General features: G+C 49.8%; 3 protein-coding genes across 6 annotated transcripts in view; all 3 read left to right on the forward strand.

The window, feature by feature from the left end:
* The window catches only part of LOC129024621 (transmembrane protein 185A), a 34,192-nt gene extending 21,787 nt beyond the window's left edge, over positions 1–12,405 (forward strand). For both annotated transcript variants that reach the window (XM_054471784.2, XM_054471785.2), the window contains 5 exons: positions 398–605; positions 4,913–4,996; positions 8,493–8,669; positions 9,294–9,417; positions 10,705–12,405. In XM_054471784.2, coding sequence (XP_054327759.1) covers positions 398–605; positions 4,913–4,996; positions 8,493–8,669; positions 9,294–9,417; positions 10,705–10,949 — 838 coding nt within the window. In that variant the 3' untranslated portion in view covers positions 10,950–12,405. The remainder of the gene's footprint in view (positions 1–397; positions 606–4,912; positions 4,997–8,492; positions 8,670–9,293; positions 9,418–10,704) is intronic.
* On the forward strand, positions 10,904–20,701 carry LOC129024620 (heat shock transcription factor, X-linked). Its single transcript, XM_054471783.2, has 2 exons — positions 10,904–14,840; positions 15,678–20,701. Exons 1-2 carry the CDS (start codon positions 14,277–14,279, stop codon positions 16,383–16,385), a joined length of 1,272 nt encoding a protein of 423 aa, XP_054327758.1. The 5' UTR covers positions 10,904–14,276; the 3' UTR covers positions 16,386–20,701.
* An 846-nt stretch (positions 20,702–21,547) lies between these two features.
* On the forward strand, positions 21,548–26,857 carry LOC129024510 (melanoma-associated antigen 9). Of its 3 annotated transcripts, none has more exons than XM_054471616.2 (4): positions 21,597–21,642; positions 24,886–24,972; positions 25,124–25,194; positions 25,270–26,857. In XM_054471616.2, exon 4 carries the CDS (start codon positions 25,335–25,337, stop codon positions 26,280–26,282), a length of 948 nt encoding a protein of 315 aa, XP_054327591.1. In that variant the 5' UTR covers positions 21,597–21,642; positions 24,886–24,972; positions 25,124–25,194; positions 25,270–25,334; the 3' UTR covers positions 26,283–26,857. The 3 variants fall into 3 exon arrangements, with proteins under 3 accessions (XP_054327593.1, XP_054327591.1, XP_054327592.1); XM_054471617.2 differs by lacking the exon at positions 21,597–21,642 and adding an exon at positions 24,018–24,737; XM_054471618.2 differs by lacking the exon at positions 24,886–24,972 and having other exon boundaries at positions 21,548–21,642.
* Positions 26,858–27,816: the final 959 nt, after the last annotated feature.

Genomic DNA, 27,816 nt, shown 5'->3' on the forward strand with positions numbered 1-27,816 from the left:
GAGACTTAAGGGGTATTTGCCTGGTTTTAGCAGCAGAAGCAAATCAGCTTGAATAATCTTGGAATTAATTCTTGTTGTTGAATTTAAAGATGTGAACAGAAGCGTTTATGTACATTGTCAGGAAAATAAGAACTGGCTATTACTTTTGAGAATATCCTTATATGGTTAAAACATTAAATTCTGGTTTGGTTGTAATGTTCATTTTGTATTATGTAGTAGTTCTTCGATGTTTCAGAGATTGCCTACCAAATCAGCTTTCTATCTGATTTCCCTTTGCTTTTGTCAAATTTTCAAGTAAAATTCAAAGTATCAGTATAAGTTGGTATTTGCCCTGAACTGCTTGCTTATAGTGGAGATTCTGAACTGAGGGTGTTTTCTTCTTCTCTCCCTTTTTTAGAGCAGAAGGAGAAACGTGTGTGGAGTTTAAAGCCATGCTGATTGCAGTGGGCATCCACTTGCTCTTGTTGATGTTTGAAGTTCTGGTCTGTGACAGAATCGAGAGAGGAAGCCATTTCTGGCTCCTGGTCTTCATGCCGCTGTTCTTTGTTTCCCCGGTGTCTGTTGCAGCTTGCGTTTGGGGCTTTCGACATGACAGGTCACTAGAGGTGAGATTTCATATATTTAAGAATGTTTTCCACTTTGGGAGGTCAAGGCAGGTGGATCACTTGAGGTCAGGAGTTTGAGACCAGCCTGGCCAACATGGTGAAACCCCGTCTCTACTAATAATACAAAAATTAGCTGGGCGTGGTGGCACGTGCCAGTAATCCCAGCTTCTCTGGAGGCTGAGGCGGGAGAATCTCTTGAACCCAGGAGGCGGAGGTTGCAGTGAGCCAAGATTGAACCATTGCACTCCAGTCTGGGTGACAGAATGAAACTCCGTCTTAAAAAAAAAAAAAAAAAAGAATGTTTTCAAAAGTAAAATATTTTGCTCAGTTATTCAGATGTCAATTTCTTACCCTTTGTTAGGAAGAGCTTGATCATTACCAGCTCTACATCATGAGACAACAAGGCAACAAAAGACGATGGAAATAACAATTTTTCTTTCTTCACTTAGAACACTAGCTTTTCACCCAGGACATCAGCCTTCTCCCAGCTTCACATCTTGTATCAATCAGACAGAAACAGAACTGATAGGTTAGATACAGATATATGTATAAAGAGAGTTAAGGAACTGGCTCACATTACTGTGGGGCTGGCAAGTCTGAAATCTCCAGGGCAGGTGAACAGGCTGGAGACCTAGGAGGAGGTGACACTGCAGTCCTGGCACAGAATTTCTTCCTCTCCAGGAAACCACAGTTTTTGCTTTTAAGGCCTTCACCTGATTGCATGAGGCCCACCCATGCTATGGAGGGTAGTCTCCTTTATTCAAAGTCAGTACCTTCACCACAACAGCAAGCTTAGTGTTTGATTAAATAACTGGGTACTATAGCCCAGCCAAGTTGATACTCAAAACTGACCATCTCCCCACCTCAGACCCCATGATTTAGCACCTCCCCTGCTGTCTGGTTAGCTTATCCTGATGTGCCCCTGTGTTTGTTTATTCATTCAATAAACATTTATCAAGTATTTACTAGATGCCAAGCCCTTTTTCCCTAAGCATAGGGGATATGCAGATGAATAAAATACCAGGACTAGTAATAATAGTAATGAAAATAGTTGCAGATAACGTTTATTGAGCACTTACTGTGTGCCAGGCATTGTGTGAAGCACATTACATGCGGTAGTTTTCTTACTAACTAACCTTGTGAGGTAGATCCAGAGAAGATAAGTCATTTGTTCATGGCCACATGTGAAGGGGCAGGACCAGGATTCCATTTGAGTCAGCCCGACTCTAAAGCCCGGGCACATAACTATATAACTGCATAGAAGCTGAGGGCACAAAGCTGAATACTGATGGGTTGAGGGGAGAACTAGAGGCTGTAGATGCCTGGTTTTGAGCCGTGTGGATAAAGAGTGAAGGAAGAAGACTGCAGTTGGCTTAGGAAGTAAACAGAGCAGCTGCAGGGTGGGTCAGGCATATAAGCCTGGACTCCAGGTGTGGGTGTGAGGGGAAGGGATGTAGACAGAGGGACGGCGATGGAGCAAGGCCCTGTGGGACTCAGGGAGAATGGGACCCGGAGCACCAGGAAGGGTTTGGCCTTGAACAAGGGGAGCTATTCCCTGATTTTCATGCTGGTGGAAAGGCCACAGCATGGGTATGGCTGGTAGGTAGGAGTGAGCCGTGGAGGGAGAGTATCTGATGGTCCACTTTCACCCTCCCTACAATTCCCAGTTTATATCAGGGACTTGAGCATCCATGGATTTTGGTATCCACAGGGGGTCCTGGAACCAATCCCCCATGGATACCGAGGGACAAGTATACAAGGGCTAGGACTGCATTGCGCCTGAATTACAGAAAGTAAGTCTGTCATATATTCACACTCTTGGCATTCCTGCCCTTGGAAGAAACAACATACCAGGAGCTGAGCTCCCTCCTCCTGTGATGCAAGAACAGTACCTATGTTGGTGAGGAGGTGGTCTGCAGTAGGCTCATACAGAGATGGGAAGGAGGAGTTGAGGGTCTGCCAGGAAGCCCTGTGTTGGGAGGGAAGGGATGGCATTTTTGGGACACATTGAAGCCTAGAGGCAGGAAACACTCCATCAGCTGAGTGGACTGTGGCGATTCAGATCCGACGGGAGCACAAGGTGGAAAGGAAGGAACTGTGGGAGTTGAGAAGAGAGAGAGTCTCTACAGAGGGATTGGGGCAAATAGGGGCCACATCCTCAGCCCGCAGAGCATGTGCTGAAGTGCCCCAGGCACCCCAGTGTACTCACAGGGCACCAGGGGATAGTGATAGTGGACATTTTGAGGAAAACAGTAATACCTGACATTTGTTGGGACACCATACAAACTACTAGCTTGAAATAGTTTACACGTTTATTTTTAGGCCACTCTACATTCCTTTCAGTGACGTCGTATCTTTAAGAAGCTGGGTTTTCAGCAGTTGCTGTGAAAACAAAAAAAGGCTAGTGCTGTGTGAAAATCCAGGTGAAGAACAGGTAATGAGTGGGAGCACCTTGTCTGATTCCAAGGCGTGGGAAATGGTGAGCTACCTGGCAGGCACACGCATCCCACTGGGAATTAGTTTTGGTTATTTAAGAATAATATTAACATTTTTCTTTAGATTTATATGAATTATTTTTTCTAGTGGCTACTTAGAACAGAAATACTTACTGAGTTAGACGTAATTACTTAAATCAGTGCAACTGTTGGCATTCCCAGCCACATTAGGGATTTCTTTTGGCCTAGAGGTCTATGGGAGGAATTACTAAATTCCCCATGTACCTATGTACTGAGAACTTTTGGGAAGCTCTGGGCCTGGTCCCAGATTTCGATTTTGTGGGCAAGAATGTACTTTACCAGAGTGAGGAGCAGCCTGCAGGGCATTTGGGCTGGAGGCGGGAGGTTAGTAAGGGGTTGCTGAAGTGGTAGGGGGATAGTGCGGAAGAAGGCCTCACTAGGCAGTCATCATCAGGATAGGAAGTGGGCACGGGATTCAGGAGAAGTCTGGACGCTACAGTGGACAGGATGTGGTGACGAACGCGACAGTGTGGGAAAAAGAATGCAAGGTGATTCCCGGGCTCATGGCTTGAGAAATGAGACCACTGTTGTGCCTCAAAGTGACATGGGAGACTATTAGAAAGAGGAGATACAAGGTTCTAAGTACAGGCGATAATGATCTCTATTTGGGACTGGCTTCATTTGAGGTGCCTCTAGGAGAGCCAAGTGGCCTATGCACAGCTGGGTCCGCTATGCAGCAGGAAGGCTAAGTTGGAGACAGATGTGAGAACTAACCACTAAGGAGGTAATAATGCAGGCCAAGGGTCTGGTTGAAATTTCTTCTCCTCCAGTCCAGGGTGCAGTGGGTGAGTGAAAATATGTGTGTTTGTGTGTCTGTCTTCCTAGTCGGGAGAGAAGACTGAGTTTGTGGCTCTGCGGAGCATCACCATTTAAGGAGGGGGAAAAGGAGACAGAAGGAATTACCAGAGCACTCCAGAGGGCTCCAAGACTGCATGGTGGGATCCTAGAAGGCCAGGAGGAGGGGAGCAAACAGGAAAGAGTCATCCACAGTATCAGTAGGATGCCAGTTGAAGTGTTTTCGCTGCCTCCCGGTTATCGGTGACTTTGATGAAAGCTATCTTCTGGTGATCATGGGGGTGGAGGCCACATCACAATGAAGGAAGCTGGGAATGGTAGATGAGATAGTAGGGGCTTGCATATTCCTTACTGTCTCACAGAGAGAAACCTGAGGCTAAGGGGGGTCTTGGATCAAAGGATGGGGTGGGTTTATCTGGTTTTGGGGTTTTTGTTTTTAATGAGAAGTTGTTGTTTCTGTGCTGCTAGGAGGGATCAATGGAATAGGTGGGGTTAAAGATACAGTAAGGAATCTGTAACTGATGGCTTGATGTGACAAGGTCCTCAAGGAGCCTGAAAGGAAGGGGTGGGATCCAAGGGCAAATCTGAGGTATGAGAAGAAGGATGCACAAGGATGATTTCCAGTAGACAGTATTGTTGGTAGGGACATGAAGGAAGCTTAGTGGTCTATTGCAGCTAGCCTGTGTTCCCAGTGAACCTGGAAACAAGGTTCTCATCTGTGCTCAGGCCTCAGGCCAGAAAGGGCAAGGCGGCAGAGGGGCAAGGCGGCAGAGGGGCAAGGCGGCAGAGGGGCAAGGCAGCAGGCTGAGCCCTATTTCCCCTTGCCGTAATACTGCTGTGCCCCTCTGGTACCGAAAATCAGGAGTTTCCAGTGCAATATATTATACAAGTTACACTGTATTATAATGTGTATTGTCTTTTAGTGTGTTAACCAAATTACTGCAGTATTAAATGCGAATTATACTTTGTTTAACTGATTCTTCTCTTCATTTTTAGTTAGAAATCCTGTGTTCTGTCAACATTCTCCAGTTTATATTCATTGCCTTAAGACTGGACAAGATCATCCACTGGCCCTGGCTTGTATGTAACTTTTAAAATCCTTAAATAAACTTTTTTATTATAAAAGTAATTCATATTCACTGTACAAAGCTTGGAAAAGATAGACAAGCAGAAGTAATAGCCTTAGTCACCCATAATCCCACCATGGGGAGATAACATGGTTAGTGTTTTTATGTCTGTGTTTTATACAAACAGTTGGGATATAACTGTGTGCACCATTTTGTATCCTGATTTTTTTGTTTTAATGTTGTATCATAAACATTTTATCATGTTAATAAAAGGTCTTTATAAACATGACTTCTAAAGTTTAATTGATACAAAATATTCTTCAAGTGCATGTATCAAATCATCCTCTTATTTCTAAAATATGATATTTTCATTGTTGCCAGTTTTGAATGATTTTAAATCATACTGCAGTATATATGTTTATGCATTAAAATTTTTGCCTTTTGTTTTTTGGTTGTTTTCTTAGGAAATAGTCCAGAAATAGTGTTACTGAGCTAGAGGTTGGGAACTATTTGAGATTCCTATATACGTATACTGCACTGCCAACTTGCTTTTCCAAAAGCCATACCTGGCCAGGCGCAGTGGCTTACACTTACAGTCCCAGCACTTTGGGAGGCCGAGGTGAGCTGATCACTTGAGCTCAGGAGTTCGAGACCAACCTGTGCAATGTAGCGAGAACCTGTCTCAAAAGAAAAAAAAAAAAAGCCATACCCATTTACACTCTTGCTGGTGGTGGCATCTATGTCATGCTTCTAAACTGTGACTTCAGTTACTGGGCATTTGGTTGAAATTAACTGTGAATAAATGGGTAGATGGATGCAGAGATAGAAAGATAAGTGGCAAGGTAGAAGTTAGAGAACACAGTATAGTTTCCACTATTAAATGCATGGAAAAAAGATGGAGACTAACGGCAGAAGAGTTCCATTGCCACTGGGAGGTAAGGTCATGCTAGTGTTTTTGTTCAGTTTTATTTTCTCTGTTGTTTGATGTATAATTTTGCATACAATATATTTTATGTATTAAATATAGTTACCCTTAAAAAGTAAAAAGTATGGTAAAGAATTGAGAGCAGAGAAGAAATGAAGGGAACCTAAGTATACTCCATATTTAAAGATGGGAATAATCACTTCTGCCCAAAGTCTTTGATAAAACATTCATAATAAAAAATATTCAGTCACTCATCCTACAACTTCGCAGTGCTGTATCTGGAGAATGGTCATTGGGTTCAAAACTGTTTCTGTTGTGACGTGAAGGAAACATATCTAAACAAGACCAAATTTTTTTGTATAAGATACTGTCAGGGAAAAAAAAAGATTTGTAATTTTGAGAGCTTTCCACACATGAGAAGAAAGATTTTTTCTGCCCTTCATCCTGTGTAGATCCCAGTTGATGAAGCAGTCTAAGTACATGCTTCCCATAGTGAGCAAGAGACAACAAGGAAGGCTATTGAGATCTAACATTCCACCCATGAAGGGAACTTCAGTAAAAAGGAGAATCTCATCACAGAATGGGGAAGGGGGAAGAAAGGCGGTGCATAGACTCTGCAGAAAAACCTACAATCAAGAACTGGTCAGGAGAAGTAAAATTCGTATGCCAACTCAAATCATAGATCTAAAAGAAAATGTAAAACTATAGATTTGTTAGGAAATAACATAGGACACAATCTTTGGAGTTTGCAATTAGGCAAAGAGTACTTAGAAATGGCACTGTTGATATCGTCCATATGAGAGAGAAATCATAAATTTGGACTTCCTCAAAATTAAAATGAAATGAAGACAGGCCACAGACTGGGAGAAAATATTTGCAAAGCACACATCAAAACATTGACTTGCACCCACAACATACAGAGAACTCTTAAAAACTCAAAACTGCAAAAAGAAACACCTAAAAACTGGCAAAAGAGTTGACAATTTGCGAAGGGGATATATGCATGGGGAAAAAAGCACAGGAAAAGATGCTCAACGTCATTACAGGTTAGGGAAGGCAAACTACAACCAGGATGAGGGCCCGAAACACATGGCTTCAGAATGGTGAAACTCAACAACACTGACAAGGCCACGGGCCTGGGAGGATGCAGAGGAACTGGGACACTCCAGTGTTACTGGCGGGAAGGCAGGTGGTACCGGCACTGTAGAAAATGGTTTGGCCATCTCCGATGCAGTTAAAAGCGCACTTACTGTGGGACTTGGCTGCCCCACTCCTGGGTATAAGATTTACCCCAGAGAAGTGAAAGCACGCAGCCTGGTAGAAACCCACACACCAGTGTTTGTAGCAGTCTTGTTTGCATTTTGGATAGCGGCCTTGTTTGGTTTTCACAAACCACCCTCAGCAGACAGTCAGATAAACTGTAGGCATCCATACAATGGAATACCACTCAGAACTGAGAGGGAACGACCTGTGGATACTGGGAGGGAACAACTTGGACGAATCTCATTACAGACATTACGTGGATGGCGGGAAGCCAGTCTCAACAGGTTACTTGTCTCGCGATGCCATCTACATAAAGTTCCAGCAGAGACAAAAGTACAGTGACGGAGAACAGATCAGTGTTTGCCGGGGCTAATGGTGGGACGGTGTGATAGTGAAGGGACAGCACGGAGAGTTTTGCAGGGTGACAGACCTCTTCTGCATCCTGTCTACGGCTGTGCGAATCTACACTTGTGTGAAGACTCAGGGAAATCACACCAAAGGAAGACAGTCACTTTTCCTACTGTATGATAGATAATTAATAAAAAGGGAGAATGGAGGAGTGTCATCCCAGGGGACAGGGCAGGAGGGCGAAGACGTGTCACAGGGGAGCCTGACCAAGTGGCGCCCCCAGAACTCATCCTCTGGGCATGTGTGTGGATGAGACAAGGTCTACCTGGTACGACAGCGATATACTTGGAATGCCCCCTTGTCACGGAGGCGGGGACCCGGCAGCGCTACGTATCCAGCATCAACCTGTATCCAGCATCAACCCGCCAAGTTCACTAACTTGGTAGGGGTGAGGTTAGGGATCCTTAGGAGCCCAGGCAGCCACACTTTCTGGGGAGCCCGTTCCCATTTGTGTTGCCAAAGTACCCCCAGCAGGTTGTGGGAATGTTGCCTGTGAAGAGAGTCTGTTGGGGTGAGATCTTGTGTGTGTGCACAGGGTGACAGTTGTGTCCCGTTTCCCGGGAAGCTGTGATGGCAGCAGAACCTAAGGGAGCCTCAGAGAGTGTGGGAGGGCGGGCCTCTGGAAGAGTAGAGGCTGTGGAGCCAGATGCAGGGCTGGCTGTCACCCAAAGGAAGGGGGACTGATGACTCACTGAGTGTATGTGTCCCTTGGTGGCAGCAGGCCCCATAGTGAGCATACCATACCTTTTCAGTCCTGAGCGATGCTCCCAGCAGTCCTGGGAGATGGAATGGTCCTTATTCGGCTCACGGGAAGGACCGCCTTAACAGCAAGGTGCTAAAGATGCCTTCCATCAGAGGCCAGGTTGGAAGCTCCAAAGAGACTTTCTCTCGCTGTTCTCTCACCCACCCCCAGGTTGTGTGTGTCCCGCTGTGGATTCTCATGTCCTTTCTGTGCCTGGTGGTCCTCTACTACATCGTGTGGTCCGTCTTGTTCTTGCGCTCTATGGATGTGATTGCGGAGCAGCGCAGGACACACATAACCATGGCCCTGAGCTGGATGACCATCGTCGTGCCCCTTCTTACATTTGAGGTAAGCGTTCCACGGGAAGCCTCTTCAGCCCCTGAAGCTTGCGCTTCCCCTGACAGGATTCTGCACCCCTAGAAAGGCAGCCTCTGTCCCTCGAGCTCCCAGTGAGCCCACTCCAGGAGAAGGGAGAGAACACGGCCATCTCCGAGAGGGAGCTTCGGTGAAAGGAGAGCATCCTTCCTTTTTCTTGGAGGCAGCGCGTGGGGCTGGCAGGGAGAAGACTGCACCTTTTTAGCCATGGTGCCTCTGTATGGCTCCAGTTTCCACTTTTGGAAAAGCAGAGTTGGATGTCAGATTTGTGTATTGGAGTCACGTGGAGAATTCTCGAATGGGAGCCGTTGACTCCTTAGAACAAACACCGGGAGGAGTTTGCCATAAAACTGCTGGCATTGGGAACTTTTCAAGTGGATAGGCTATTGCCGAGCTCTGAAGAGGGACATAAAAGCTCATTTCGAGCTTTCCCCAGTGATAGGTGGTTTCCCGCCTTTTTCTGGCGGTGCTGATGTTCCCTTTCGTGGGAGCACACGCGGGGGTGGGGTGGTGGGGAGGAACTGCCTAATGAGGTCTGGCTTCCGCCTCTGTCCATTTTTGGTGCTGGCTCTACCGGGACTATGTCTCTTTCTTTAGATTCTGCTGGTGCACAAACTGGATGGCCACAACGCCTTCTCCTGCATCCCGATCTTTGTCCCCCTTTGGCTCTCGTTGATCACGCTGATGGCAACCACATTTGGACAGAAGGGAGGAAACCACTGTATGTACTCAGCATTTCAGAAGTCCTTGGTGTGTGTCTGGGGTGGGACCAGGGGGTGGGGGCGGATAGAAGTCTAGGAAGGGATGAGTCCCCGAGGGCCCCAATTTAGAAGTTTGTGTGGGAAAGTGAGGGCTGAGGAAATTCTCGGACCTTCTAAGGGAAGGGCATGCCATAACTCTGGTGTTCTGCTGGCCTGCACCAGGACTTTTCTCGCAATGCACATTGCCATTTGAGGTAGAACCAGACAAGGCAGGCAACCTTTCAGAGATCCCGTTCCCTCCTCTGCAAAATGGGGATCAAGACAGATTCTTCCCAGGCCCGGGAGGGTTTGATGGAAAATCCACATCTCCCACCCAAACCTGGGATTCATCCTAGGTCCCTGTTGGCCCCTCTGCCTCCCCCATATCCTTGCTGCCATCACCCGAGTCTTGCCTATCTTGCCTTGCTAACACTCTATTCCCCTCCACCTGCTTGCTGAGGCAGACACTTCCAAAATGATCTCTGCAGAGGGTGCCTTCCTAGCAAAGCTGTGAGCTCCATGGCATGGAAGCCCAGAGCATTGCCCTTCCGAAAGCCAGTGGGTCTGGGGGCAGGGCCTCACTGCAGCCCAGCAGCCCAGGCTATGCTTGCTGTTTGTGCCTCTGCGCCCCCCGGGAGCAGGGAGGGCTTGCACAGAGCTGACACTCCAGTAGCCTACAGAGAGGAATAGCAGGACTGGGAAAGTGGTTTTAAGGTGGCTCCATGAGTTCAGGCCCCCTCCTGCCCAGGACCCACGCATGACTACCGCCCTCGCGGATTCTAGAGGGTGACAGAAATCTTGTTCTTGGGTTGCACTGTCATCCATGAGCTTATCCTGGCTGGAGAAGATTAGCGGAAGACACCATAGTCTACTCACCACAGATATTTTGAGACTCACTAGAGCAATAGTTCTCAAACTTGGGCACCCAGCGGAATCCCAAAAGGGCCAGGAAAAGGGGACCGCTGGAGCCCACCCTAGCCCGACTCAGTTTCTGGAGGTCTGGGCTGGGGCCGGAGAATGGCATCCCTAACTAGGCCCCGGGGACGCTGTCCCTGCCGGTCCGGGAACCCCACTCCGAGCACCACAGAGCTAGCATTTGCACTTCTTCCCCATTTTGGGTACTCAAGCCCTGTTCAGGCTTTGTGACTCAGGAGTCTGGATAAAGTATGTTATGACATTGTAGGAGTGAAACTTCTTGTTATGGAAAGAAAGTTAACAGGAAGGTCAGTTGAGCCTCGTGTGTGAAATAAAACATTCTTATTTTTCAGGGTGGTTTGGCATCCGCAAAGATTTCTGTCAGTTTCTGCTTGAAATCTTCCCATTTCTACGAGAATATGGAAACATTTCCTATGACCTCCATCACGAAGATAATGAAGAAACCGAGGAGACCCCAGTTCCGGAGCCTCCTAAAATCGCACCCATGTTTCGAAAGAAGGCCAGAGTGGTCATTACCCAGAGTCCTGGGAAGTATGTGCTGCCACCTCCCAAATTAAATATCGAAATGCCAGATTAGATGCCACTTCCGGGGACAGAGCTTAAGTGGACTGGGACACACTCTCTCCGCCTTCCTCTGCCTCCTCGTTCACCCCGCAGACCAGAACCAGAACTGGAGCTGGGTCTCCAGGTACGTCCATCTCATGCCTTGTTTGCATCCAGCGCCTATCAGCCACTCACCACGACGGGACGCGGAAGTGGCAGGTGACGGGGTGTGTGCCAGCAGATGCGGATGCCAGGAAGAGTGTGAGAACAGGGGTGGGATTTCCATCTGTCTGGGAGGGGCTCCAGGTACCCCTCTTCCCCGTCAGACCCACTGGGGGATGGCTGCTTGCCAGGCCCCCGGAAGGAACATCTGTCTACACGGTGCTGAAATCCCAATCAAAAGTATTGTTTAGAAATGTATTTCTCCACAGGGCTGACCTCCTGCAGCTCGCTCAGCACTCCCAGGTCCTCAGCACTCCCAGGTCGTGGCTGGGGCAGTCAGTAGGAACTGTAACTATGTCTCTGATGCACCACGTGTTTAGACACAGCACAGTCCTTTTTTCTGTTCCTACTGTGGAAGTAGTTTCTCTTTGGGCATGCTGACAGCAGTTTTTCATAGCCTCACCGATGAGCCCTTTCTACGGGAGTGACTCCATGCTTGTATACAGAGTATTTATACAAATGTTTTAGCATCTTCATATGCGGTGTTAACCCCTAGTCCTGTACAGCATATTCTGTTCAAGTATTTTTTTTACAAGCTTGTGCTGTAGGCACATGCCTTCTGCTGCAGAAGTGGACGCCCGTGGCACACCCACCCTGCCCCAGTGGAGTGCCACGCCTTCATGGGACATTGCCACTTCTGCTCTGGAACTCGTGCAGGTACGTAGTAGCTGCTACTGCCAGAACAGCAATGCCAAGCAAGAGATGGTCCATGCTTTTCTGACGTTCTCAGAATAGTGGCTAGCTTCAAACCTGACAAGCGCTGCTTGAAGCCGGAACACTAGAGAATGTTGCTGAGGGCAGAAACGGCCACGCGGGTGACGACTATGCATGGGAAAGTCTCAAGCTTCCCTCCTGCCAGCAACAAGAAGGCTTTGGGGTAGGCACGATGTTTTCACGTGTGCGTGCCGTTTCTCCAAGCACTGCAGGTTCCGCCGTGTGTCAGAGGCTGCAAGTTTAACATCCTCCTGCCTGAAAACAAATAGGTACTTTGCTGAAAAGAGGGTAAAAAAAAAGAGCTTTGATCGTCTCAGCCAGGAGAAGAGTGTGGCGTTTTCACGCGGGCAACTGCTCGCCGGCCTACATGGGGTTAATTCAAGTCTGCTGCGAACACGACTCCGCCCCTGGCACTGGCCTCCAGCAAGCCCTGTTCTCTTTGCGGTACGGGGGAACGGGATTGCTTAGCCTTTCCTGCTCAGTGTGTAAAAAATGTAGCGAAAGCCACTATTTTTGCTCTCTTAAGCTGTTCAATAAACCGGTTCCTCGTTTTACACGTGCATGATGTGTATCTTATTTGCTGGATGGCCCAGGAAACTGGAATGGTCCTCTCAGCCAGCCTCAGAGGAAAGAAATCTCTAGCTGGCACAGGCAGCCGAGTGAGGCTGGCGGCTGCAGGGGCACAGCCTTTAGAATGAGTCCTTCAGTGCACAGGTCCCAGGGTATACGGGGTAGTTGCAGGAAGGAGGGGACGCCTCGCAGATGCCACTGTTGGCTGGGCTACACCATGCCACACTTGTTACTGCTTAGGAGGCTTTCTGGACTGTTCCTTGGGTGCTACGACAATCTGCAGCAGACACTGTCCTTTTACCGCTCCTGGTCCTGGTTTGCTCCCCAGTGATGTCAACAGCTGAGGACTGCTCACGCTGCAACAAAAGGCTCTGCAATTGCTGTCTAGCTCGCCCTGGCCGTCTCTAGAGTTCTGCCTGAACTGAAACTCAAGTGGGGTTCAGCTCATGACTTGCGGCAATTGACCAGGAAATCCACCAGTTGCTGTGGCTGGAAGGATTTTCAGTCCTGTGGGTTGTAACCAGAGGCCACAGGTGGATTCTGCCCTAGGCTCATGAGATTTCCGACTTGCTGTTCAAGAAAATGCCTTGTGAAGTGACAACAGTAGCTGTGACCCAACTGCCGGTGCCTTGCTGGTTCCTGTACGTCCCACTGGATCCTCACAGCCCCGGGAAGCAGGTGCTACTACTCTTATCCCCGGGAGGAGACAGAGGCCGAGAGAGGTTAAGTGACGTGCCCAAGTCACACAGCTCGGCAGCGGCCAGGTTGAGACACCAGCATCAGCAGTCTGTTTGCAGACCCCTCACTGTCACCCCCTGAGCCAGTGCGTCTTGGGCCCTGCGGTCAGGATGTCTCAAGCGTGGAGGCATCACCGGTTCCTGGCAGTCTCTGGAGGGTCACTGAACTCTGTGCCCAGAATCGAGTCGGGGGAGTCTGTGCAGAGGTGGCCCTGTGTGTGGGGACAGTGTGTGACACAGACACTGCTTTGGATGGACACCTCTCCCGTGACCTCCTAGCATCCAATCCCAAAGGAACAACTGTTGCAGAGATGGACCGCTGGACACCAACCCACGTGCGTTTCTCTGGAGACACTGGCCAAGGAAAACAAAACATGTTGGAAGGCCAACAGCTGCATGCCCCACCACGACGTGACCGCAGAGACCCGGGGTGTAGAAGGGTGTCTCTGCTTGGTGGGAGGACACGTGCAGGCCGAGGAGAGGCAGGAAGAAGGCTGCCTCCGACTCCCCACTGGACTGCATGGCGACGGTGTGTGGTGGGGCAGTCAGCTAAGCCATTTGCCTGAGTGGCTGTCGGGCATCTGCGTGCTGGGGACCGACAGTGTGGATGTGTTAGGAGGATCTGTATGGAGCACATTGCTGCCTCTGGCTAGGACAGGGTGGAAAGGGTGGCGTGGCTACAGCCTGACCCATGGGCACCGTCCTACCCTTTGTTCTGTGCTTCAAAGTGTCAGTCATGTGCTGGGGTCTGTGGGCCCATGACTCAGACGGTGAGCTCTGACCTTCCTGAGCCAGGGCTTTGCTGTAGTTCTGTCTGGCTCAGGAGCTCTAGGACAAGGGGACTGCTCCAGGTCTGCATCTAAGGTGTGGCAGGGCCCCTCGGCACTCTTGTGCACTAGTGTCATCTTTCCCATTGAAATGACTGTGAGGACCAGAATGTGCACATGCAGATGGGCAGCTACTTGTCTGCCTTGGCCCTTTATTACATAACTTGCTGGGTGTGTGGAGATGCCACCCCCCCCACCCCCCGCAGTCAGAGCCCCTTTATGATGTCGTGGGGCTGGTTACATGACTGCCAAGGGGTGCTGCTGGCCACACTGCACTAGCAAGTTTGCCAGATGGAGGACAAGCCATCATTGAGTATGGCTCGCTGTGAGGAAAGACATTCGAGAGGACAGGGTCATGGCTTGGAAAGGGTGCCTTTTCCTCCCCAATTGCACTCAGAGACCTACCTTCACCCAGCAGATCCTTCCCCTGCCTGGGATGACCCAGTGTCCACTGGGAGCCCTAACTTCAGGCTGCTGACAGAAGAAATCGCTTTCCAACCTCTGGCCGAGGAAGCTTCGTTCAGAAGGCCACACCCTGACGGTGACGACCCGCCCCAGGGAGAAGATAATCTCCTCTCCCTCCCCTTTCCGCAGAAACTGTGGAGACTGGTCAGCAGCAACCAGTTTTTGTCCATCTGGTGGGATGACAGTGGGGCTTGTATAGTGATCAGTCAAAAACTCTTTGAAAAGGAGATTCTCAAAAGGGACGTCGCACACAAAGTGTTTGCCACAAATTCGATAACCAGCTTCTTCCGCCAGCTAAACTTGTACGGCTTCCGAAAACGGCGTCAATGCACTTTCAGGACCTTCACCCGCATTGTCTCCGCAAAAAGGCTGGGCTCCATCTTGAATAAGGTAATGAACAACAAGCCTCTGGAGGGGTTAAGTCGGTGGGCTCTGGGGCCTGGTCGGGTGGAAGTCCCAAGACTGCCTCCTGGGAAGTGGGCGACCTCAGGCAGGGTGTGGAGCCATCGCTGTGGGCCTGTGTCCCCCTCTGGGTGGAGGTGGCATGAACTAAAAGTGAATGTGGGGAGAGGGCTGAGAATGGTGCCGGCCCCTCTCGAGTGTGTAAAATATCACAGGTGCTAAGTAGCCGTATCTGCATGTCCTCCTGCCCGGGGCCAGTCATGTCGTCTGGTGGTGGCTGTGTCCCCCTGACTCCATAGCGCTTCACCCTGTGAGGTGAGCAGGCCAGGGGAGTCTGGTATTTGTACCACTGTCACCCTAGCTGGTGTCTGGAGAAGTGCTCAAGTTGAAGCGCTGAAGGGCGCCTGGCGCAGGAGGTGCAGATGCTCCTGCTGCCCTTAGTAGGTGGGCCCCTGGTGTGGAAGAGCCAGTGCCCAGGGCCTCCAGCCCAGCCGGGGTGCATTCTGTTGCCAGCTGCCACTGCATGGGGGAGGCCCAGAATCTTCTTCCCTCCTGGTCTGCAACTTCAAAGACCCTTTCCACCGGCCATGGACACCCTAATCTGCCATTTTGAGGCTTTTTCCAAGACGGAAAGGCCCGCCACAACTTGGTAAACCTTGACGATGTGAACGCGAGTCGCCAGCTTCCTTTGGGGACTGGGACCTTTTCCAGAAAGGCCTCCTGGGCCAGTAGAGTTCTCTTGCACAGGGGCGTAGATGGTTGGTAGTTGTAGTCCATCCTTGTGACTTGCAGTTTCCTTTTGTTTATTTAAACTTTGACTTACAGTTAGAGTTCTACTGCCATCCTTACTTTCAAAGAGACGCCCCTCACCTCCTCGTGAGGATGAAGAGAAGAGTGGGCGTCAAGTCTGCACCAAGACATCAGGAAGAGGACGAGCCAGAAGCTGCTGGATCCTGTCTGGCACCAGCAGACCCTGAGCAACAAGATCACACGTCTCCGAATGAGAATGACCAGGTCACACCACAACACCAGGAACCGGCCGGTCCCAACACCCAAATCAGGAGTGGCTCTGCTCCACCAGCAACTCCTGTGATGGTGCCCGATCCCACCGTGGCGAGTGACAACGCTCCAGCGACCCAGCCGGCCGGCGAGTGGTCAGAGGGCAGCCAGGCTCACGTCACTCTGGTGGCCGCTGTCCCTGAGCCTGCAGCGCTGCCCTTCCTCTATGTCCCCGGATCTCCCACTCAGATGAATTCTTATGGGCCTGTGGTGGCCCTTCCCACAGCTTCCCCTAGTACCCTTGTCATGGACACCACAGGACTTCCTGCACCCGGCGTGCTGCCCTTCTGCCATCTCTGGGTACCGGTGACCCTAGTGGCTGCTGGGACTGCACAGCCTGCTGCCTCCATGGCCATGTTCCCCCATCCCCCAGCTCTGCACCACCATTGCCCCCACAGCCACCACACGTCACAGTACATGCCAGCTAGCGATGGGCCCCAGGCGTACCCAGACTACGCAGACCAGAGCACATAGAGGCGAGCATTTGGGCAGAATATGTGCTGGTCAATAAATGTGTCAGAAAATGAGTAATTTTCTGACTGCACAAAAAAGTCTTCGTGGTCTCCGTCCTTTTTCTTTCTTTGCAGTTGAGTACCCCCCTCCGACATCTTTGGCTTGCATGATAGAGACTTCAGCCTAACACGCCTCCCTGGAAAAGTGCCCAGGAGATACTCGAGCAGGTGCTGGGTTTTAGGAAGCCCCTCAGACATCCTGCCTCTGCTCATTAAAAATTACCTGGAGCCGGCCGGGCGCAGTGGCTCACGCCTGTAATCCCAGCACTTTGGGAGGCTGAGGCGGGCGGATCACGAGCTCAGGAGATCGAGACGGTCCTGGCTAACACGGTGAAACCATGTCTATGCTAAAAATACAAAAAATTAGCCGGGCGTGGTGGTGGGCGCCTGTAGTCCCAGCTGCTCGGGAGGCTGAGGCAGGAGAATGGCATGAACCTGGGACACGGAGCGTGCAGCGAGCCGAGATCGCGCCACTGCACTCCAGCCTGGGCGACAGAGCAAGACTCCGTCTCAAAAAAAAAAAAAAAAATTACCTGGAGTTGCTCGCTGAGTGCCAGTTGTGCTGCTAGCATTGCTGGCCGAGGGTTCACAATGACACTGTGTTGCTGGCCATTCCTTGTCATGGCAGTGCCTTTATATAACAGGATCTTCACTTTACATACAGATGAGATCACGTCTGGCTTTTTCATTGGGTTAAAAAGTGCCCTTGATAGTTGTGGAGGTTACACATACTACCAAGGAGTCCTACGGGTTTGCAGTTTAGAGGGTGCTCATTAGTGTCTGGTGGACAGGATTTACGTTTGGCTTTTATGTCTACTGGATCCGGTGGGGTTTTTTACTTCCTTCCTTGATTCCTCCACTATGCCCCCACTTTTTCTTTCTTGTTTTCCTTCCTTCCTACTTTCCTTTCCTTTCCTTTCCTTTTTTCTTTCTCTTTCTCTCTTTCTCTCTCTCTTTGCATCCTTCCTTCCTTCTTCCTTCCTTCCTTCCTTTCCTTCCTTCCTTCCTTCCTGCCTTCCTTCCTTCCATCTCTCTCTCTCTCTCTTTCCCTCCCTTGCTTCCTTCTCCTTCTTTCTTTTGGAGTCAAAAATTAATTTAAAAGATGTCATGTCATGTTTTAACTTAGGAAGCAGCCTTTTCTGGTCACTTGGGGTGTTCATCTTAGAACACATGCTATCATCGACAAACCTCTTTGACTGAATGATCAGAGGAAATAGATTCAAGTTCTTACCGTAGAGACAACTGGGCACAGACATCAAAAGAGCTCTGAAATCAGGGCGTGCAGAGAGCCCCAACACCCACACACCAGAACCCAGAGGTATCCCTGCCTGTGATTTTTAATTTGACAGTAGGTGGCAGAGTCCTGGGAGACGTGGGAAGAGGCCATAAGAGAATGCAGACATGGGAATGGATTAATCCAGAGTCCAGCCATGGTCTGCAGGTGGATCTCCCTGTCTCAGCCTGCTCACTTACAAATGGGTGCTCATTTACAAATCGGTGTGAATCACATTTCATCATTTGTGAGCTCCGTAGTTTCCAAGAAGTACAATTTTCTCATGTGTTTCCTGGACTTTATACATATGCCTCCAGAGTTTGAATCATGCAAAGATGCTGCCACTTAAAAACCTCTTTCCTACAAACTTACACCCCTCCGATCATGGTTTTCCTGTGAATCTCAGCCGGGCACGGTGGCTCACACCTGTCATCCCAGCACTTTGGGAGACTGAGGCAGGTGGACCACGAGGTCAGAAGTTCAAGAGCAGCCTGGCCAAGATGGTGAAATCCTGTCTCTACTAAAAATACAAAAATTAGCCGGGCACGTTGGCAGGCACCTGTAATCGCAGCTACTCGGGAGGCTGAGGCAGGAGACTCGCTTGAACTCAGAGGGCAGAGATTGCAGTGAGTGGAGATCACGCCACTGCACTCCAGGCTGGGCGACAGAGTGAGACTCCATCTCCAAAAAATAAAAATAAAAAAATAAAACTGTTAGAAGAATGGAAAAAACTATATAGATGGAGAGAAAATATTAGTAATCTGATGTCTGATAAAGAACTCATATGCTGAATAAATACCAAACTTTTAACATTCAACCTTTGAAAACAAAGAATCCACCTAAAGATGTAAATGATTTGAAGACATTCACCAATGAAGACACGCAGAAATACACATACATTCACCAATGAAGATACACACATGAAAAGATGATCAGCACAATTATTCACTAATAATGCAAATGTCAACAGCACTAAGATTCCTCTACCCACCTATTACAATGGATACAATTCAAATACCTGAGAATATCAAATTCTGGAGAGGATGTGGAATTCTCATTCATAGCTGGTATACAAGAAAAATGTTTCATTCACTCTAGAAGGCCTTTTGGCCCTTTCCTATGTAGTAAAACATAGACTTACCTTTAGATCCATCAGTCGTACTCCTAGGTTTTACCTAAGTGAATTGGAAACTTTGGTTCTCACATGGAAAATCATGTACACGAATGTATATAGTAGTTTATTCATAATCACTAACCAAGATGTCCTTGAAGAGGTGAATGGATAAAACCAATGGTACTTCCACAAACTGAAAGTGTATTCAAAGTTCAATCTACCCTCAAATATTCCAGGACAGGAAATTTTGGAGGCCAGTTCAGCCAAGTGGCAAGGGAAAATGAATCACCATCTTATCTCATCTCTTCCAATGCACCCAAAATGGGCAATTGTTTAACTCATTCTCCCAGGCTCGCTCTCCTAGATTCATAAACAGATGAAGGCACCCGAGCACTCATGAACAGAATTTGTGAGGCAAGTGTTCACACATATCGCAGCAAATGTCATAAACAGATAATCACATATCCAACACAACAGTGGATTAAACGAACAAGCCGCCTGTATGCATGGAATAAAAATATGATTAAATGTTAGAAAAAAATTCAATTCTAATTCCCTGCATACAAGATAGACTAGAAAAAAACATTCAGTCATGACAATGGGTACAGGAAAAGGCTCTGAAATGAATTCTGTGTAAGTACAAATTAACAATGTTTAGCAACCTAACATTAAAAGGAACTTCCGTTTCCTAAAATCGGCAGCAAGCATACATAAATGTGAAATGTCAGAAGCTCTGCCATTCACGGCAGTGACAAGTCGTTGACATATGCTGTCACCACTACCACCTACATCTGCAGTGATATCAAAATGAAAAAGAGCCAGAGCTATGGATGTCAAAATGAAAATGAGATATGAAGACTGCAAAGAAATAGATAGTATTTGTTAACTATATGATTATCTACATAGAAAATTCAAAGGAATAGACACATTGAATATTCAAATGAATAAAAGACTTCAGAAAACATCATATAGAAGGTCATTACAGCAAAATCAAGAGCCTTGCCACACAAAAGCAACTTAGTGCATAAAATAGAAAATAGAAAATATACCATTCACAGCAGCATTAAAATCCAAAATGTAAATAAGAAGAGCCCAACAAGACCTTCATGGAAGCAACTGTGCAAAGTTGCTGATAGACTCAGGAAATAATCTCAAGTAAATGGATCTGTATACCATATTCCTTGATGGGGAACAGAATATGGCAAAGATGTAAATGCTACTTAAATTAAATACAGAGTGAGTGCCTTAACTGTCATTGCCAAAGTGACAACCAAGCTCAGGTTGCTGTGCTCTGCTCCCCAAATCAACCCTGGAAAAATATAGGAGGGAAAAGATTAAAAAAAAAAAACCATCAAAACAGAGAAAGCCCTGGGGATGACTGAAGACTGTGCTAAACTAGTACTTGTGTTTTGGGTCCAGAGAGCAGCAGGGAAATCGAGGAGGTCTGTACCCTGCACAGATGGCAGATTACAGGATGGATAGGAGAAAGTGTTTAACATTCCACCCCACATCATCGCACAATCTCAGGCAGCACCACAAAATCTGATGCCAGTAGCCCTGGGGTAATATCAGGACACCAGGAAATTTGAGTTGATTGAGACACTATGGCTCCAGAGTTCTGCTAACAACCACCTGAAACAAACTTAGTAGGAGAAGACCAGCCTTCCAAAAAATTATTATTTTAATGGAATATAAAGAATGAACTAGGAATAGAATAGTAAGTATGTGTGAAGGCCACATACTGTGAGTAGATACTAATAAAATATGTGTGCATATATATAGTAAAAAGTCTACAAATACAAACAAATATGTATCTAAAGATATATACATGTAAGTACATATAATTATACATATATGATATAAAGATATATATGCATGTGTATATACATATAAGCATGAATGTATATAATGTCTAAAACACGTATGTATATAAACGTAGATATAAACAAAATGTACATATACCATATATAATGTACACATACAATGTAAAATTTATTACCATATGAATGAGGATTAAAATATGAAAATCGCTAATCTGGACTCTGCTGTGTTCGATACCTTCAAAACACATGGCTTCTCCAAATCTGTTGCTGCTGCTCAGCCTCTTCCGTGTAAAAATAAATCCTTTGCGACAAAAGGTTTGCAAAGTCTAGCTCTGGCTGGGGAGGCGCCCCCATGGGAAGGTGTGTATCTTCTCTCACAGGTCCTACAATCACAGATGCTGCAGCCCCCCAGGGAGCATCTAGCCTTGGACCCGCAGCCATTCTCTGCAACGCGTGCAGCTGGGCAAATGCTCAAAGGTGACATAAACGGATCATCTCCCACCCATCACTTCATCAAAGAGCCAGGAGCCAGGAGCCAGGAGCAGAACCCTCCTGAGAGGGGACTGAAGGTCCACCTTCCCCACATAGAGGGGCCACAGAATCCAGCTCAGCCCTTCTTGTCAGCCCTGGAAGACCCTGGCAATGTTGTCACCCCGACCACACCCCTCCCCTCACTGCCACTTCATGTGATTGGGAGTCAGAGACTTGGTCCGAGAGGAGCAGACCCAATCGGCAGAGAATGGGGATCCAGACCCAGGCATCAAGGTCAGGACCCCCTGAGGGATGACTGAGGGCCCCTATCCCCATCCCCACCCCTACTCCGCCAGAACCCGGTTCAGCCCCTACTGTCAACCCAGGGAAGCCCCAGGCTTGGAGGCTGGATGTGACGTCACTGACGTGCGCTCACTGACGTGCGCACTGGGGGTCAGAGAGAAGGGAGAGGCCTCCTTCTGAGGGGCGGCTTGATACCGGTGGAGGGAAGCGGGCCGAGGTTCTGTGAGGAGTCAAGGTGAGGTGCTGAGGGAAGACTGAGGATGCCCCCACCCCACATAGAGGACCCGAAAGAACCAAGTGCCGCCTCTGCTCCCAGCCCTGGACCACCCGGGGGCCGATCTGGGGCTGACTTGTGAGGCTGGGCCGACCCCCTCCCTCCGCCGCTCAAGCTGCTGGGCACTCTGGAGTGAGAGCTTGGTGTGACCAGGGCAGGGCTGGTTAGGAGAGGGCAGGGCCCAGGCTCTGCCGGGCATCAAGGTCAGGACCCTGAGGGAGGGCTGGGCCCCCCCAACCCAACCATGACCTACAGCCCCAGGTTCCCCAGCCCCAACCTCAGCCCCACGCTACACCCCACCCCACCCCACCCCCAACTCTCCCGCGGCAGAATCTGGTTCCGCCCCTGTTGTCAACCCAGGAAAGCCCCAGGTGCCCGGATGTAAGGCCAGTGACTTGGGCACTGGGGGTCAGAGAGTAGCAAGGGCTTGATTCTGAGTGGTGGCTGAAGATCGGCAGAGGGAAGCGGGCCCAGGCTCTGTGAGGAGGCAAGGTGAGACGCTGAGGGAGGACTTAGGACGCCCCCACCCCAGATAGAGGGCCCCAAAGAATCCAGCACCACCCCTGCTGCCAGCCCTGAACCACCCCGGGGGCGGACTTCTCAGGCTGGGCCACCCTTCGCCACCCCACCGCTTAAGCCCCAGAGCTTGGTGTGACCAGGGCAGGACTGGTTAAGAGAGGGCGGGGGCCAGGCTCTGCCAGGCATCAGGGCCAGGACCCTGAGGGAGGCCTGAGGCCCCATAGAGGGAGTCACTGCCCCTGCAGTCAACCCTGGGAAGTTCTGGGCATGGCGGTCAGGCAAGCGGATCCTGATATCTGCATCCTGGGCTGACCGAGGGAAGGGACTTGGTATCGTTAGCATGGCCGCGGGAGAACAGAGGGAGGGCCCAGGTCCTGCTGGGAGACAAGGGAGGCCTGAGGGGACCCAGTACCCCAGGACAAGGGGCCCACCCCGCCCCTATCTGAGACCGAGGCCCCTCCTCATTCAGCCTCGGGAATCTGACAGATAGAGACTCAGGTCCACTGAGGGGTGGGGCCCAGCCCTCTAGGAGACCAGGGAAGGAACAAGACGGAGGACAGAGGGGACCCCGGAGTCCAGCTCAGTGGGGATCTTTGCCTGGGCGATCCCGGGCACGGTGGCCGCACGTGGTGCATTGTGGCTGCTGGGATCGGGTGTCAATGGGAACAGTGCTGTGGTATGAGGAGTGGGGCCTCAGGTGAGCAGGAGGAGGAGTCCCAGAGGCCTGAGGAAGGATTCACCAGACCTCTCATCCCAGACCTAGGAAACCTGCCCCTGCCGTCAGTCTTGGGAGGCCCCAGGCAGGACTGTGAGGAAGGGAAGTGCCCCCTCCACCCCCAACACACACTTTCTCAAAGAGGGTCTAAGGGAGAAATTGGCCTTGGTCTGCAAGACTCATCTCTGGTTCAGCAAAATGGAAGGGGCCAGATTCTGTCAGAAGCAAATATGAATACCTAGAGGACACCCAGACCGACGAGGCCCCCTGGAACCTGCTCCTTTGGTCAGCCTTGGGTATCTCATGCATGAGTGACTATGAGGTGGCCCCTCACTTCTGCCTCCCGGGTCTCAGGGAGGTGGGGGCCTTGGTCCGAGGGGTTTCCTCAGCTCAGCAGAGGGAGCCACACCTGGTCAGCACAGGGTGGAATCCAGGGTCTTCCAGGAGTGACGGGGAGGAAGTTTGGTGAGGACTGAAGGTAAGAAGGTACCTCCACGCTCTCAAAAAAGAAAGGACCTCACAGACACTGGTGTCACCTGTTCTCAGCCCCAGGTGGCCCCAGGCAGGAATGGCATGAGGCGTGCTCTCATTTCTCCCACGTGACTGGGGGTGAGAGGTCTCAGGGAGGTGAGTACCTTGATCCCAGGGGGCACTGAGAGATTCAACAGAGGGCTCCACACCTGGTCAGTAGAAGGAGGACTCCCAGGATCAGCAGGACCCAAGGTGTGCCCCCTTCATGAGGAATGGAGGTACCCCCAACCCAGAAAGAAGCCACACCACAGAGTCTAGGTGAACTCTGTTCTTAGATCTGGGGACGGTGGGGGGGGCCTGATGAAGGATGGCGCTAAGTGGCAAGCTCACTTGTACCATGGCAGGAAGTTGAGGAACCCTCAGGGGGATGAGGCGTTGATGTAAAGGGAGATGTCTTCTTATCTCAAGGGTTTGAGGGTCGAGGAAGTAGAAGCCCCAGCAGGAGTAAAGATGAATAACCCGCAGGAGGACTTTGGAACACCCACCTCATACCTGAAGGGTTCAGCTGGTGGGGTCAGCCCTGGACACCCCACGCAGGGGTGACAGATGTGGGGCCTCCTCCCCTCTGTTTCTGGATCTCAGGGAGGTGAGGACTTTGTTCTCAGAGGGTGTGTGGACAAAACAGGGAGGCCCTGTGTTCGACAGACACAGTGGTCCCAGGATTGGAGAGCAGTCCAGGTGAGGAACCTAAGGGAGGATCGAGGGTACCTCCAGGCCAGAGAAACTCTCAGATCAAGAGAGTTTGCCCTGCCCCTACTGTCACCCCAGAGAGCCCGGGCAGGGCTGTCTGCTGAGGTCCCTCCTTTATCCTGGGATCACTGGTGTCAGGGAGGGCTGGCCTTGGTCTGAGGGGGCTGCACTCATGTCAGCAGAGGGAGGGTCCCAGGCCCTGCCAGGAGTCCAGGTGCAGACTGAGGGGACCCCACTCACCAAACACAGAGGACCTAGCCCCACCCTGCCCCTTCTGTCAGCTGAGGGAAGCCGCTGGGTGGATGGACTCCCCTCACTTCCTCTTCAGGTGTCTCCTGGAGATAGGGCCTCAGGTCAACAGAGGGAGGGTTCCAGACCCTGCAGGCATCAAGATGAGGACCAGGCAGTATCCTCACCCCAGGACACATGGACCCCATTGAATTTGGACATCTCTTACTGTACTTCCGAGGAAACCCTGGGCAGGTGTGGGCAGATGTTGGTTGGGGCATGTCCTTCTGTTCCATATCAGGGATGTGAGCTCTTGATCTGAGAGACTCTCAGGCAAGTAGAGGAGTGGAGTCCAGTCCCTGCCAGGAGAAAGGTGAGGGTCCCGAGTGAACGCAGAGGGGACCATCCACCCCAAAAGTGTGTAGAACTCAAGAGTGTCCAGCCCGCCCTCTTGACAGCACTGAGGGACCGGGGCTCTGCCTGCAGTCTGCAGCCTAAGGGCCCTTCGATTCCTCTTCCAGGAGCTCCAGGAAGCAGGCAAGCCTTGGTCTGAGACGGTGTCCTCAGGTCACAGAGCAGAGGAGACCCAGGCAGTGTCAGCAGTGAAGGTGAAGTGTTCACCCTGAATGTGCACCAAGGGCCCCATCTGCCCCAGCACACATGGGACCCCATAGCACCTGGCCCCATCCCCCCTACTGTCACTCATAGAGCCTTGATCTCTGCAGGCTAGCTGAGTAGCCCTCTCACTTCCTCCTTCAGGTTCTCAGGGGACAGGCTGACCAGGAGGACAGGAGCCCCAAGAGGCCCCAGAGCAGCACTGAAGAAGACCTGTAAGTCAGCCTTTGTTAGAACCTCCAAGGTTCGGTTCTCAGCTGAAGTCTCTCACACACTCCCTCTCTCCCCAGGCCTGTGGGTCTCCATCGCCCAGCTCCTGCCCACGCTCCTGACTGCTGCCCTGACCAGAGTCATCATGTCTCTTGAGCAGAGGAGTCCGCACTGCAAGCCTGATGAAGACCTTGAAGCCCAAGGAGAGGACTTGGGCCTGATGGGTGCACAGGATCCCACAGGCGAGGAGCAGGAGACTACCTCCTCCTCTGACAACAAGGAGGAGGAGGTGTCTGCTGCTGGGTCATCAAGTCCTCCCCAGAGTCCTCAGGGAGGCGCTTCCTCCTCCACTTCCATCTACTACACTTTATGGAGCCAATTCGATGAGGGCTCCAGCAGTCAAGAAGAGGAAGGGCCAAGCACCTCAGTCGACCCAGCTCACCTGGAGTTCATGTTCCAAGAAGCACTGAAATTGAAGGTGGCTGAGTTGGTTCGTTTCCTGCTCCACAAATACCGAGTCAAGGAGCCGGTCACAAAGGCAGAAATGCTGGAGAGTGTCATCAAAAATTACAAGCACTACTTTCCTGTGATCTTCGGCAAAGCCTCCGAGTTCCTGCAGCTGATCTTTGGCACTGATGTGAAGGAGGTGGACCCCGCCGGCCACTCCTACATCCTTGTCACTGCTCTTGGCCTCTCGTGCGATAGCATGCTGGGTGATGGTCATAGCATGCCCAAGGCCGCCCTCCTGATCATTATCCTGGGTGTGATCTTAACCAAAGATAACTGCGCCCCTGAAGAGGTTATCTGGGAAGCGTTGAGTGTGATGGGGGTGTATGTTGGGACGGAGCACATATTCTATGGGGAGCCCAGGAAGCTGCTAACCCAAGATTGGGTGCAGGAAAACTACCTGGAGTACCGGCAGGTGCCCGGCAGTGATCCTGCGCACTACGAGTTCCTGTGGGGTTCAAAGGCCCACGCTGAAACCAGCTATGAGAATGTCATAAATTATTTGGTCATGGTCAATGCAAGAGAGCCCATTTGCTACCCATCCCTTTATGAAGAGGTTTTGGGAGAGGAGCAAGAGGGAGTCTGAGCACGAGCCGCAGCCAGGGCCAATGTTTGTGGGGTCAGGGTCCCATCCAGCAGCTGCCCTGCCCCATGTGACATGAGGCCCATTCTTCACTCTGTGTTTGAAGAGAGCAATCAGTGTTCTCAGTGGCAGTGGGTGGAAGTGAGCACACTGTATGTCACCTCTGGGTTCCTTGTCTATTGGGTGATTTGGAGGTTTATCCTTGCTCCCTTTTGGAATTGTTCAAATGTTCTTTTAATGGTCAGTTTAATGAACTTCACCATCGAAGTTAATGAATGACAGTGGTCACACATATTGCTGTTTATTTAGGAGTAAGATTCTTGCTTTTGATTCACATGGGGAAATCCCTGTTATTTTGTGAATTGGGACAAGATAACATAGCAGAGGAATTAATAATTTTTTTTGAAACTTGAACTTAGCAGCAAAATAGAGCTCATAAAGAAATAGTGAAATGAAAATGTAGTTAATTCTTGCCTTATACCTCTTTCTCTCCCCTGTAAAATTAAAATATATACATGTATACCTGGATTTGCTTGGCTTCTTTGAGAATGTAAGAGAAATAAAAATTGAAAGAATAATTTTTCCTGTTCACTGGCTCATTTTTTCTTCAAACATGCACTGAGCATCTGTTATTCGGAACACCCTGGGTTAGTAGTAGAGATGCTAGGTAAGCCAGACCCACCCCTTTCCCATAGGGTGGTGAAGTCCAGGAGCTACAATCCTAAAATTAAGGTGGTGCCATGTCCTCTAAGAACCAGAGGAAAATAAAACATGGGTGAGGGTTTGGGGCTCTAGATGACAGCAGTCGAGTGTATATGCCCTGAGCCAGGGCCTTTTGGGCTTTGGGAAACTGCAGTTCCTTCTGGGGGAGGTAATTCTATTGAAGCTGGGTGGTGCCAGAGCCAGATTCTCAGAGGATGAGAGAAAGGCCTGGAGTGGATGACTGCTCAGCAGTTCCTTTTGGATGGTGGATGAACAGAGAAGAGTCTCCGCCTGGGGCAGGAATAGAAGGAAATTGTCCCGCGCTCTTGTCTCGGTGCGGTTGAACACAGTGCAGGGGCTAGGTGATGGATACCTATCATCTGCAAGGGTTTCCTGCAAGATGAGGGTGAATCTCCCAGAAGGGAAGCCCAGAAGTCATTGGCCAGGTGCTTTTCTGCCTGTCTGGGAGAGCCAGAGTTGATCATATTTAAAAGGCATTCTAATCAAGTTATCTCAGGTGGGATTTGAGCAATTGTGAGCAAAGGCGAGATTTCAAGTGTTAACAAAATAAGTGAAAACAGTGTCTTGGATCAAAAAGCAGGTGGGAGAGAGGAAAGGAGTTGATCCTCAATTCAAATTCTAGGAGCTCTGAGCTGCATTCAGCTGCGCAAGACTCCAGCACACCCAAATTTTGAAGTACATTCGCTGAGAGGAAATACTTAATTTTATTGACGAAACTTCTTGTTTGGGCTAATTATCCCTTGTCCTATTGAGCTATATATTCTCTGGTAAGTCTTGGAGAACAACAACATTTACGAAATCCCAGACTGCTAGG

This window comes from Pongo pygmaeus, chromosome X, assembly GCF_028885625.2.
Source record: "Pongo pygmaeus isolate AG05252 chromosome X, NHGRI_mPonPyg2-v2.0_pri, whole genome shotgun sequence".
In the NCBI taxonomy this organism is placed as follows: Eukaryota; Metazoa; Chordata; class Mammalia; order Primates; family Hominidae; genus Pongo; species Pongo pygmaeus.

Coding starts and splice junctions, on each gene's coding strand:
- LOC129024620 (XM_054471783.2), top strand. CDS start 14,277: ATGGAGGACAAGCCATCATTGAGTATGGCTCGCTGTGAGGAAAGACAT. Junction 14,841..15,677: donor TGGGCTCCATCTTGAATAAG/GTAATGAACAAC, acceptor TTTGACTTACAG/TTAGAGTTCTACTGCCATCC.
- LOC129024510 (XM_054471618.2), top strand. CDS start 25,335: ATGTCTCTTGAGCAGAGGAGTCCGCACTGCAAGCCTGATGAAGACCTT.